At 43.0% G+C, this 13,548-nt stretch overlaps 1 protein-coding gene across 1 annotated transcript; it reads right to left on the bottom strand.

Annotated features, from left to right (window-relative positions):
• Positions 1-8,003: 8,003 nt before the first annotated feature.
• LOC138005489 (melatonin receptor type 1C-like) lies at positions 8,004-9,044 on the bottom strand. The gene has a single exon (XM_068851707.1). The coding sequence runs from the start codon at positions 9,042-9,044 to the stop codon at positions 8,004-8,006; it is 1,041 nt and encodes a 346-aa protein (XP_068707808.1).
• Positions 9,045-13,548: the final 4,504 nt, after the last annotated feature.

The raw sequence follows: 13,548 nt of genomic DNA, 5'->3' as shown, positions 1-13,548 counted from the left end.
TTTAATTTAGCCCCAGACCCCCTCTCATACAAAGAATAGACATCAAAAATAGCCAAAATACCAGGAACAGAAGAAACAACCAACGTAGTGTCATCAGCGTACGCAGAAATAACAGGCAGAGAAGACGAAGAACCAGGAAGAGACAAACCAGAAATTAAACCACTAGAACGAATATTACATGCAAGTACCTCGGCAACCAAAACGTAAATGAGGGGAGACAGGGGACACCCCTGCCTCACCCCACGAGATAAACTAAAAGAATTAGAAATATAACCATTAACATTTACACAACTACTCACATTATTGTAAAATAAATTAACCCACCCAACAAACGACTGCCCAAAACCCATGGCATATAGAGTAGAACGAAGGAACGTCCAATCAACCCTGTCGAATGCCTTTTCTTGGTCAAGAGAAAGAAGAGCAGCAGGAACACCAGAAGAAGAGCAAAAATCAACAACATCACGAAGAAAAGCAACATTTTCACCAATAAAACGGCCAGGAACACCACAAGACTGATCTTTATCAACAACCAAATGAATAACTTTAAGAAGACGAGCAGCAATAGAACGAGAAGCAATTTTATAATCGACATTCAACAGGGAGATTGGACGCCAGTTTTTGGGGTCAAGACGATCCCCTTTCTTAAACGATAAAGTAATGATACCTCGGCGCTGAGAGTGAGACAAAGAGCCCAAACCAAAAGCAGAATTCAAAACACAAACCAAATACAAACCCAAAACATGCCAAAATTTTAAATAGAATTCCATGGGAAGGCCATCACAACCAGGAGCTTTACCACGGGCCATGCCCTGAAGAGCCGCAAAACACTCCTCCTGGCTGAGAAGACCTTCGCACACCTCACTATCATTATACGGAAGAACTGAAGAAATGTTAGAAAGAAGCACAGCACGAGCATTGGAGTCACAAGGAGCAGCGGAGAAAAGATCCGAATAGAAAGAACGTAAAACATCACACAACCCATCCTTGTCCGTAACCAAAGTACCATCACTAGCTCTCAGCGCCGAGATATTACGGTCAGTGCCGTTTTTCTTTTCGAGCCGGAAGAAGTAAGCAGAGGAGGACTCACCCTCCTCCACCCACCTCGACCGGGCACGAACTTGAGCACCACGAGCTACCTCAACATCCATAGAACGAAGACGAGACAGAGTAGAGAGGTACACAGGAAGAAAAGAAAGACGACCAGAATCAATATGACTTTTAAGATGAGCAGCAAGACTAGACAAAATAGTACGTTCCACAACTTTACTTTTACCACGATCTTTACAATAATTTATACTAATACGCTTAATATGAGCTTTACCGCTGTCCCACCACCTAAGAAGGGAAGGAAAAGAAGACTGACGAGACTGCCAGTAAGACCAGAAAGTTGAGATGAGGTCAATATACTCGGCCTCATCCAGAACAGAAAGATTGAGCTTCCACAACCCCGGACCCGGAGGAACGGAGCTGGGGAGAGCCCATGAAAAAGAAAGAGCACAATGATCAGAAAAAGGACACGGCAGAATGTCTACAGAAGACACATAAGGCACCCAAGCAAACGGACAACCGATGAGGTCAATGCGCGATGCAAGGGCCCCATCGGGCCGGAACCAGGTGAAAGCAGAATCATTTGGGTGCCTTTCACGCCAAATATCCACCACGCAACAATCCGAAAACATAGCCGACAACAAAACAGAACTTTCACGAGAGACATCAAAAGGACAAGACCCACGGCGATCCCGAACACGGTCCAGGACCGTGTTGAAATCGCCGCACAAAAGAGTAGGAACAGCAGGATCAATAGAGTCAACACAGCGAACCAAAAAAGCGTCACGATCAGGATTACGGTTAGGAGCATAAATAGAAGCAACCCGAAAAACAGAACCACGAAAAGAAAACTCAACCAAAACAAAACGACCATCAAACTCGCAAACCACAGACTTACACTCCAAAACCGAACGATACAAAATAACCACACCACGAGAGTGATTGGTACCAAAAGAACCAGCACACAAATAACCGAACCGGGAAAACCAAGAAAGAAGATCATCATTAGAGACTGCGTGGGTCTCCTGTAGACAAACCACCGAGGGAGAGAGATGGGACAGCCACTGGAGAAACCCAAGACTCTTGTCACCATCTCTCAACCCATTAACGTTTACAGAAATTACAGTAAGAGCCATAATATAACAAAAAAGTAGAGACAAACCCATAACAAAAAATAATTGGTGGCGAGACAACGGCAAAATTAACGGCGCCTAGCAGGGCTAGGCGCCGTTAGCACGACGACGGGACCTATGAGGATCCGGGCTAAGAGGAGGCCTCTCGTCCCCGGAACGAGACCGGGAACGAGAGGAAGGACGGAGAGCCATCCCCGAGCCAGAACTACGAGAACTGACCCGAGGAGGAAGAGGAACGGTAAATGGAGGCGACGACTGGGAAGAATCCCCAACCCGATCAGGAACAAGATCATCAGCAGAAGACGGCAAGGCCGCCTTCAACTTCTGCACCATAGCCACTGTTTCCTCCCTTGACACAAGAGGGGGCAGTAACTCCCCCGAACCACCGCGTGTAACCTTAACAGGGATCCTAGACCGCACAGGCCTAGAATCCGAAATCGATGAGGCCGAACTATCACCAGCCGAGCCCACCACACAAGAACCACCCGATGCAGGTGTTTCACTCGAAACAGACCCCGAAAGGGGAGAGAAAGAAGGGGAGGATTCCATTACCCCCTCTTGAGATTCACCGGCCTGACCGGTGGAAGCGCCCACAACACTATCACTGGGAGAGGGATCCAGAACCCTCTCCCCAGCCCCCCCCCCCCCCAAGACACTGACAGAACCCTGGCTAGGAGAGGGATCCAGAACCCTCTCCCCAGCCCCCCCGACCCACTGGCAAGCAAAGGCTGGCTATCCAGCTCATTTAATTCATTGTCCCGGACATCTGCCTCGGGATCAACAGCCATAGGTGCATCTGCACCCAAACCAGACATAGAGCACTGCTGAGAAACTACAGGCTCCGTTGTATGTCTTAAAGCTTTAAAAGATCAAGCGATTTTCAGGAAGCGAAGGTGATGGCTACGTGTCTGTATACTGCAAATGCAATTAAAGCCATCCACATGAAATATCAATCTTTCACATTCATTATCGGTTGTCCTGATGCATCAGAGCTGAAGTTTATTGATGAGTCCGTCTTATCATCTAGGCCAGAAACTTCAATGGTCGGGTTTCTGTTTTCCTTGGAAAAGTCAACAGAGCGTAGGGAACTCGCAGCTTTCGAACTGGTCGTGTCTTTTGGTCGAATTTGCTAAATCTCCCGTCGGTGATTTCCTTGACACTCGTTTCCCGGTTGCTTTGACAATGCCTTCGTTCGCTTGTAAAGTTATTTTCCTAAAAGTGCCTTAAATTCTGGCTAACGTACTCGCACAAGCGAGAATTAACGCATCACCTTTGAACAACAATAAAAGAAACGCGCTTGAACTCGCGTGGGACCACACAATGCCGCCCTTTTTCAACACTTTGACATTGACATTTTGACATGCGAGAGGTTATTTACAAAGTGGGCGGAATGAAGAATTTAAAGAGATGCTTACAGGCTCTCCCGCCTCGCCTCGACCCAAGCCCCCACTCGCTTTTCATACGCAGTTCTTTTCGTTTCCTCGACTATCTGAGAGCCTGGAACAGGCTAAAGCCCTGAAGATTGCTCAAGCTGAAAAGAAGAATCTATGGGTGGAGATGAGAAAATTATTAACAGCCTACAGGACCACGCTTCATAGTACCACTGGTGTTACCCCAACCAAACTGTTGTTTAACAGAGAGATAAGATCAAAGATCCCCGAATTGACGACTTCCGGATTTGCTGATAGCCAGGCAAGAGACAAGGATGCAGAGATGAAACAGAGAAGAACTGACTATGCTGATGAAAGAAGGGGAGCTCAAGAAAACAGCTTAGCTACAGGTGATCAAGTCCTGATGAAACAGAGGAAGGAAAACAAGCTATCAACAAGCTTTGGGGAAGCACCTCACAAAATTACCAGTAAATATGGAAATGAAGTCACTGTGATGTCACCAGAAGGAGTTAGCTATAAGAGAAACGTGACTGAAGTAAAGAAATACCTGACAGGGAGCGAGGGGCCGAGCCAAGAAGACACAGGACAAGATGTTGTTGCAGATAGGAATGCCAATACAGGGACCCCAGAGGTATCCACGAGGCCAACTCGGTTAAGGAAACCGCCAGGATACTTAAAGGATTATGAACTCTGCTGATTATGAACTCTATTGACAGGGACGCTTTGAACTATGAGCATGTTATTCAGTTTAGTTTTAATTGAACTTGCCCTTATCAAGATCAGAACGTTCGGAAAGAGATATACGTGTAATGTTGCTGTTGTAAACTATGCCTAAATCCAAGGAAAAGAGGGGTTGTAGTGTTTGTGGGTCTACCTGTGGTAGACCACATGCATGATGGGATAGGTTTGGAGTGTGTGTAAGAGAAATCAAAAGTGTGTGAACGAAGTTGTTATTAAAAGCTGTTGAGATTCGACTTAAATGTGGTAAAACTATTACAGTACCTGTTTCAAAATCTTCTTAAAAGAATCGCTTATCTCCAACTACTGATTGGCTCATTGATGTACTTTATTTTCCAGTTTTAACGTGTGCACTTCCCCTTGTCTATTGTTATTTGTGTGTGCGCGTGTGTGCGTGAACGGTAAATCGTGTCCGTAGTTCTATGTTAATGTAGGGTTTTTGCAAATTTTCCGCTTGGCCTAGCCACTTAGCTCAATTAGCCTAGCTATTTCTAAGTGGCTGTGCTCTTTTCCCTTGTAATTTTTTCTTTCTTGGATTTATGTTAACTCTATATAATTTCTGGGCACGAATAAAGTTTTGTTGTTGTTGTTGTTGTTGTGAAGATTCTGAATGATTTAAAATCAATCGGTCATTGTTTTGATGAACAGTTTTATTACCATAGCTTGTCATATTAATCAGAAAATATTTTTTTGTTCAAGTCTCAATAAAGGCTTTTTTCTGAGTCCATTACAACAAAACTTTGCTGGCAGACGCCGCGGCACAGGCACCCCAAGCTCAGTTCTTTCAAGTTCACTCTTGAAAACATGGAGTCGTCGGAACTGTCCAGTGCGTTGAGGCGATTTTTCGTGGAAGCAAGATAAGCTGAAGGAAAGCCATACAGCCGCAATACCATAAAAACTATTTATGTTGGGCTGGACCGGTTTCTGTCATGTTCCCCACCACGCGAGTTTCGTTCCGCATGAGTGCGACCATATGTCTCTCAAAAAACAGTGTCGCTTTGTCCATTAATACTACTCGCCATAGTTTTTCTTTTAGCCGCGTAATCGAAGCCCTGCCAGCGACATCAAGTAGCTGTTAGTGTCCCAAACGAAGTGAAGTACACTTTAAACACAACACACTGACAACTCGGCGACCGTTGAGTTCGCTGAATGGAGTGTAATGTGAAGTACTAGATTTCAATCCCATATGAACCATGTGAGCGTTAGCCCTACTAATGGCAATGGGCCCACACAAGGACAGAGAAAAACTCTGACCAGGGTGGGAATTGAACCCACGACCTTCGGGTTAGATCTCCGCCGCTCCACCGACTGAGCCACAAGGTCAGACGGGAGCAGGCCGTGGGAACTGAAGATGTCAAAGTCACAGCAATGAACATGTACAAGTACATGGAAAGGTTACGTTTATACAAACGTTGGCCGTGTATCACTTGTGTTTTAAACAGAGTTAACTGAATAGAGTGTAATGTGAAGTGCTAGATTTCAATCCCATATGAATATGGTTTGGTATCGAGCCTCTGTTTAAGGCTTGGTAACGAATCTTTGTTTGTCATCTCCGACGACGTTACCAAAGAATTGCAATGCCTCATCACGTGTTTCTCGGCTTTTGAAGGAAATTAAAGGTCCTCGACACATCCTGTGTTATGTAACGTCTGGCGGAGTCGGAAGATTTCATTTTTTCAAGTTTTTAAATACTTGTTCATTAATCCTTTGTGTGAAGGAATAAGAACTAAGAAGTAGCAGCCCACAAAAAAATGTTTGTGTCAATTCGACAGCGTTGCTACGTGACCTACCAAAATTCTAGCGTGCTCAGTTGCACAGCGTGACCTTCAGTGCGAGTTTTTCTAGCATTTCCAAAACATATATTTATTTGATATGAACGTATTGCATATTATTGGTTGAATTTCAATACGAATACAGGTTCCTATGTTCCTACCAAACAACTGTCGCATTTCTGCCGCAGAGTCAACATTTTTAAAACCCGGTCAATTTGTTGAAGAAAACAAAAACAAAGCCCCTCGCCACGGTAAGAACATTTTTGAAAATACTTACCTACAGTCGTAAATGACAATCTACTTATGATGCAATGACAACCGCATGGGCATTGACTTCGAATTATTGGCTCGCTTAGAAATCTCCGCTTCCCCTTCCAACGTAGACAATTTAAATATGAGAGATGTTTATTTCAGTCTGCCTTCAGATGAAAAATTTCAATATTATTCTGCGCATGATTGCCATGAATGTCTTTATGTCAATGAATGCTTTTCTGATGAATATTTCTCTATCCTGCATTGCAATATTTGGCAGCTAATTTTGACAAACTTCGAACTATGTTTGTAAGATCTAGTATAACCTGTTCATTGGGTGCCCTTTAATGTTTCGTTTTCACTGTTATTTACGCTTTCGCACTTCCTCGTTAGCTGTTCTTGTTTTTATTTATATTGTATTTTGCAGTTTCAACCCGCATTTTCCACATCGTCCGTATCTCTCACATCCTTCACCCGTCAATAAATTATATTGTTTTCCTTTGATTCCTCTTGTGGTTTTGTGATGTCTGAATTGCTACGAGTTTGAGGTCCGCTTATCGCAGTTATAGCCGGTTGTGTGATCTGTATTTTCGTTTGAAGGTAGTGGGACTTACAGAGATTAAGCTAGAAGTTGGTCAGGATTTATTATCCAGTAGTAATCTTTCAGGGTATTCAGTTAGTTCATTGTCAAGTGTTACAAACGTTGGAGGTGTGGATTTTTTATAAACAATAATCTGACGTCTGTTATCAGGACTGATTTTAGCAGAAAAACAAATGATTTTCAACCATTATGGATAGAAATTGACAAAGAATCTGATCATAGTATAATTTGTGGTGTTGTTTATAGACATCCACAAAGTAATATTCAAACCTTTTTAGATTACACAAATACAACAGTAGATAAAACACATAGAGAGAATAAGTGTAGAGGAAGTTTGTTTCTGACATCTAACAATAGTCCATTTTAATGACTCTTCAAAATGCTTACATGGGGCTTTTTCCTCACCTTAACTAGTGTAACAGCTGTTGATTCTTAACTATTCGTATTAATACGGTTGCAGTTTTTAGAAATTCACAGCAAAGTTATAGAATTATGACTCACATTCAAGGGATTTGCATACTAAAACAAAATTAAATTATCCCGGAGTCACTGATTAAATACTCTTCCTAGGTCTTTATGATGACAAATGACAGCAAAAACGAAACACAATGATTGAGCCAATTGCCTTGGCTTGCCTGTTACTAGCTGCGGCCCTGGTTAAATTAAATTTTTTTTTAGATAATTCATTCCAAATCATTCACAGATAAGCCCCTACATGTACGCATTGCTGACCTATTTTCATTTAATGTGGGATGTGTCAGTGCTACAGGGAAAATCGAAGCGTCCCAAAAACCCATCAGATCTCTCGGGACAACGCAGAAAATGGTAGGTTAGTGAACCTTTTTTTATCTGGCAGTCCATGAAATGAATTCTCGCAAGGGAAGGCTTCTATTTGCAGTTGGAACATTTTCCTCGATCACTTAAATCGGCCGTTACAACTGTCTAAAATAACGTGACGTCAGTCACTTCGCGCGCTCTCGCATCCGTAGGGTTGTCTGCCTGTGCTAGAACCAGAAAACGAAAGTCCAGGCTATAGACAAAAGGCTTTTCTAGAACGGTGAAGCAGTTATTTATCAATAGCAGGAACCTCTGTCAGTACGGTTTGAAGAGGGATAACCGCATGAGCCCTATGTGGCCTTGAACTGTCAATCACCACACTTTCTTCTGCACACCGAAATACATTCCGAAATGCTCGTTGATAGTCGCGGTTTGAAAGCCAATAGATGAACGGGTTGATGGTACTGGACAAGAAGACGAGGAAAGTAGTGAGTGTGAAAACTTGACGCGGTAAATTGTCGCCTCCTGTAGAAACGTCTATGAAGGCGATAACAGAGACGGGTAACCAGCACAGGATGAAACCCAGAGTGGCCTTCATCATTGTCAAGGTAGAGCGAATTTCCAGCCATTTCCTGTATTCCTGACCTGCTCGCCGCCGATTGTCGTCCATCTGGGCAATTTGGTGGTTGCTTGATCTGATAGCAAAGAAACACTTAGTGTAGCTGAACACGATGAGTCCCATAGGTAATCCAATGAAAAGAAGAGCAATAAGAGTGGTGTAGGTCATGTTGACGTCGGGTGGGTAAATACAGACTGCTTTTCCCGGCTGAAATGCATAATAACCCCATCCAACCAAAGGAGGGACGCTGGCGATGCTCGGTAAAATCCACAGCAAGGCGATTATCACCATGATGTTTCTCCTAGTAAAAACTACTTTGTTAGCAATCGGGCGACAAACTGCGAAGTAGCGATTGACAGCAATCGCCGCCATGTTTCCCTGTGAAACTATGACAAAAGAGAAGATGAAAAATCCTTGTAAATCGCAGACCACCGGGCCAAATGGCCATTCGCTTGAGATGAGAACCTTCAGGGTGATTGGCATGACGATGATAGACATCAAAATGTCGCTCACTGCCAAGTTTGTCACAAACATGTTTGGAAGCGTACGAAGGCGACGGTATTTGCAAACAGCGGCACACGTAATACCATTGCCAACAAATGCAATGATGATGAGGAATGTCAGAACCAAAGGCTCCATTATCCTTGATACTATGCTGCGATTGGACAAGTCAAATTTCAATTTGGGATATTCATGCAAGGAGGCAGCCATGAGGTTCTTTAGCTTCAACTGCAAAAAAGACGGGAATGAACATCATGTTGATTCATTACTACTTAAGGTAAATCTATCGTGCCCGGTATGGACATAAAACACGAACAAACGTGATTGAATACAAATTGAATAGAGCACAAGCAAACTTGATAAGATGAACGCAAAGTTAATTAATGGCACCCGACCTTAATGAGAGGCGTACAAAATATAAAACTTGGATACAAATCGGTAAGGACGAACACGGATACACAGACACGAAAAAAGGACATACAAATTTTATAATAGGCTAATTTGCAGGTTATGTAAGTGAACTTTTGACTGGCGCCAAATATTTCTTCGAGGGCTCTGCGAACGAGTAAGCACTTATAAACACCCTAGGCACTTTAGTTAGCCGAGTCTGCTGCATGTCACCTCGAATCTCCGAACAGAATCGTAAGTAGCTTAGTTTTACAAAGTAACGTTCTTTTGTATCTCTTATTTAAACTTGAAAGTACTTTTTTTTTCACAGTTTGACCATAGTATCCGTGCTATAAAGTACAAAAAGATTAGGAGATCCTGCTAGAGTGACGAGTGACCTAAATAAAGTAACCGTAAGCTTCACACGAAAGAGCGAATCAGTCAAAAAATCTGCGAACTGAATGTTACTCAAGCGGCTACAAGATCCCGAAGAACAGCATCGTGCCACAACGATATTTTTCCAAGAGCAACTGACAGCCCAAAGAGGGACAGACCGATCCTGGAATAGGCTAATCCTTCGAGAGAAATACCCTGTTTTCAAGAACAACCGACTGCCAAAGTGCGAGCGACTGACCGTTCGCGAAAATATATCGCCGGGTTCACACCTTACATAAAAAGGAACACGGTAATTTCAAAGCTTTATAAACTCCACATCAAAGATCAAGTACTAGCACGCCAAGCTTTGAGTACGGATTTCAGTTGAATTTCTTGAACATTTTCAATTACTTTAAAGGTTATCGTAATTATTAAGTAAAGTACTTTCGCGTTGAGAGAAGAAATTGAAATTGTGTTAGTGCTGTATTTTCGCTTTCCAAAACCTTCATTTGCGTAGTTGGATTATTAAAATTGACTGAAAATGCCACCGAAAGTTAGCATCGGAACTCTCGTGAGAAAACGAACAATGCGGTTAGAATCTTGTATGAATTAATCGAATAATTTGAAACAGTTTTCTCTGGAAGCCCTGAACTTGAAAAACTTGAAGCGGTATTTGGTTTAGCAGAATCAAAGTACAGAGCTATAAAAAGGCAGCAAGAGGCAATCTTAGATAAATTAATCGAAGAAGGCACCACAGCGGAAGACGAATCAGTGCTAACAAACAGAAAACTTGGAGACGCAGTCAAAAATGATTTTCTTCTGGTCGCCCAAAAGTATTCGGCCTACCAAAGCGAAAATTAACCACCAAAAGTTCCTGATCACACTGACACCTGGCGGAAGCTTTATGTTCGAAGCCTACCGGCAACCTAGACAGGTTAACAGTTCCAAACGATGAATGTACCAAACTTGGGAAATGGAATTTACCCACTACATGTCAAAATAAGGACAATACAAAGACGAGCAACTTCAAAGATTTCGGAAAGCTATGCCCAAAACTTCCTTCTGGACGGACCAGGTCAAAACATGCAAAGACATTGATCGAGCCTAGTAAATTCTTGATCTGGAATTCACGATTATGGATTAGCTGCTAACCGAAATTAGTAATCTAAAGTGAGCAAGTTAAACGAGACGCAAAATTACTGGCGCGCTACGCCCCGACAGTATCCGTGTACGTACTAAATATTATGGAACACAATGGCTGTTCCGTGTTAGAAGCTTCAGAAGCTCCGTTTTTCATGTCTCAGCTTCTATCTAAGCTCGACCCGAGGGACAACACAAACTTTGAACGACAGATGGAAACGACGAGTAAGGTAGAAGATGTTTCAAATCTCACAACCTGGTTTCACCAAGAGTCAACATTTCGATGTAGAGGTAAACGAGACACCGACAGCGAGGAAAAAGAGCGATCACTCCGAGGAACAACCAATAGAAGGGCAGAAAATAATGCTGTTAAAAAAACTGGATTCTCAGAACAAGAAGCATGTCTGCTAGGCTGTACGTGGAAATACCCGCTAGCTGCCTGTCCCTTATAACAAAACTCAATCGTAAGTCAAAGATGGGACGAAGTAAAACAAAGCAAAAGATGCCGGAAATGTCTCAGACCACATCACACGAACGTCTGTAAAAGACAGACGGTACGACTTGCGATAAGCGCAAAAGAAACCATCATCGCTCTCTTCACAACGAGGCGAACAACATGAATTTAAACCCAAAAGCATCACCTTTCTGCAGAATGCAACCAGTGATCATAAGGAAGAATCCAGGCCAATCACTGGTTTGTGTCCTGTTCAAAAGGTCAAGATAATGAACACAAGCGGAACTGCTTTCGAGATGCTTGCAACTTTAGATTCTGGATCAAACACGAGTCGGTTAGGATTAACTGGAACAGTATCCATCTTACCATGAACTTCGCAGGTGGAGAAAAGAAATTTTAAGCCTCAGAAGTCGTCGAGATCACTTTTGCCTCGCCTACGAAAGAAGACATTAGGAAAGCCCTCGAAGTTTACACCGTTAAAAGACCATATAGCGCTGCCAAAACAATCTCCAAGGAAGCTGTTGAATATTATGTTCATTTTCAATCGATCTCGGATAAGTTTTATCTACTATCCGGCGGAACGATAGACCTTCTTATCGATGCCTTCGTCAATATCCATACCTTGTCAGGGAACCCAGGGGAGCCGATAGCCAAACGTAACTGGTCAGGTTGGTATGTTATAGGACAGTTGAACAAGGCCGGAATTCAGTCCATAGAAGTTGGTTCAGTGAGCATTAAAGATGACATTAAGAACATGATTACTCCAACAAGACACCCTGGGAGTCAAACCAACAGAGCTGTGTACGTGCAATGAGAACGTATTGCGTGAAAACACGTTCGTCAAGTCACTCTCTAATTCAACTGCATTAGTAAACAGACGAATTCAGGTTAAGATGCCTTGGAATCGAAATGGACCTTCCACACACAGTAATTATCATATTGTGCCGAAAATAATGCAGTCTTCTGAGAAATTATTCCACATAAAATATTATTTTGAAGTCATAGATAGTGAAGTCCAAAAGCTGTTGGATCAAGACTGTAATAAAAGTTCCCGTGGAGAAAGTTGACCATAGCAAGCCCGAATGGCATCTGCCACTGCAAGCCGTCTTTTCCCCAGATAGAACAACCAAAGTTCGCCTGGTTTTTGATTCGTCATCGAAAGGCCACGACGGTCGCTCCCTCCCGATCATCTCGAAAAGGGCGCCAATTACATTAACAGTCTTCCCAATGTGCTTGAGGCCTGGCGGTGGAACGAAGTGGCGTACTCGGGAGACGTCCGAAAGATGTTCAATCAAGTATTAGTTCACCCTGACGATCAAGTTTATAGGTTCTTGTGGAGGAGAAAGACAAGTGAAATTCCTTGAGTTTTCCAATGGCTTAGATTACATTTTGGAGACCAGCCAGCACCAGATATTGCAACAAACGCTATCAACCATCTAGCTAAGACTCCTCAAGTTGAATTTCCAGAAGCGGTTATAGGGAACTAAACTGAAGATCACTCGTACGTGGATGACATCGCTGGCTCCAATACCAACTCGCAAGAAACTAACAAGATAACAAAGCAGATTGACACTATCCTCGGAAAAGGTCAGTTTCAGGTTAAGGAGTGGCACTCTAACAGCTTATAAGTTGACCAGTCTAATTGCAAACGATTCACAGACCACAAATTGGATAAGGAAGACGCCGTGTTCACCTTCAAAAAAAGGAAGGATCACTGGCCAGTCCAAACCCTTGTCCAAAAGAAGTTGCCTAAGAAGTCTTGCTCAACTCTGGGATCCCATAATAACAATGATAATGATGATGATGATGATGATGATGATGAGATGATGATGATGATGATGATATAATATAAAAACAAACTACATCAAAGCCAGCATCGACAAGACTCAAGAGATCATCTCGAAAAGGGCGTGCCGCCAGGCAAAGGAGACAGTGAGCCATATAGTGAGTGGGTGCTCCAAACTGGCACAGAAGATTATAAAAGGAGGCATGATAATGTTGCAAGGTGGCACACTGGGACTTGCTGGGGAAGTGTGAAGTGCGGTTTTAGTCGAGTAGACAAATGGTTTGAACATCAACCAGAAACTGTCCTTGAGAACAACGACTACAAATTGCTTTGGGATTATAACATCCAGACTGACCACCAAATGAGTGCAAGGAGACCCGACGTTATTAACAAGCAAGAGCAGAGATGCCAAGTAATAGACATAGCAGTCCCAGAAGACACAGCTGTAAAGGCCAAGGAAGAGGAAAAGCTAGAGAAGTACCAGGAGCTGGCAAGAGAGATTCAGAAAATGTGGAGTGTCCGAACCCAGGTGCTTCCAGTAGTAATTGGAGCATTGGGAACAGCTCCAAAAA

This window comes from Montipora foliosa, chromosome 6 (assembly GCF_036669935.1).
Source record: "Montipora foliosa isolate CH-2021 chromosome 6, ASM3666993v2, whole genome shotgun sequence".
NCBI lineage: Eukaryota > Metazoa > Cnidaria > Anthozoa > Scleractinia > Acroporidae > Montipora > Montipora foliosa.
Note: the sequence above shows the minus strand (reverse complement) of the source record. Positions and strands in the feature narration are given on the sequence as shown.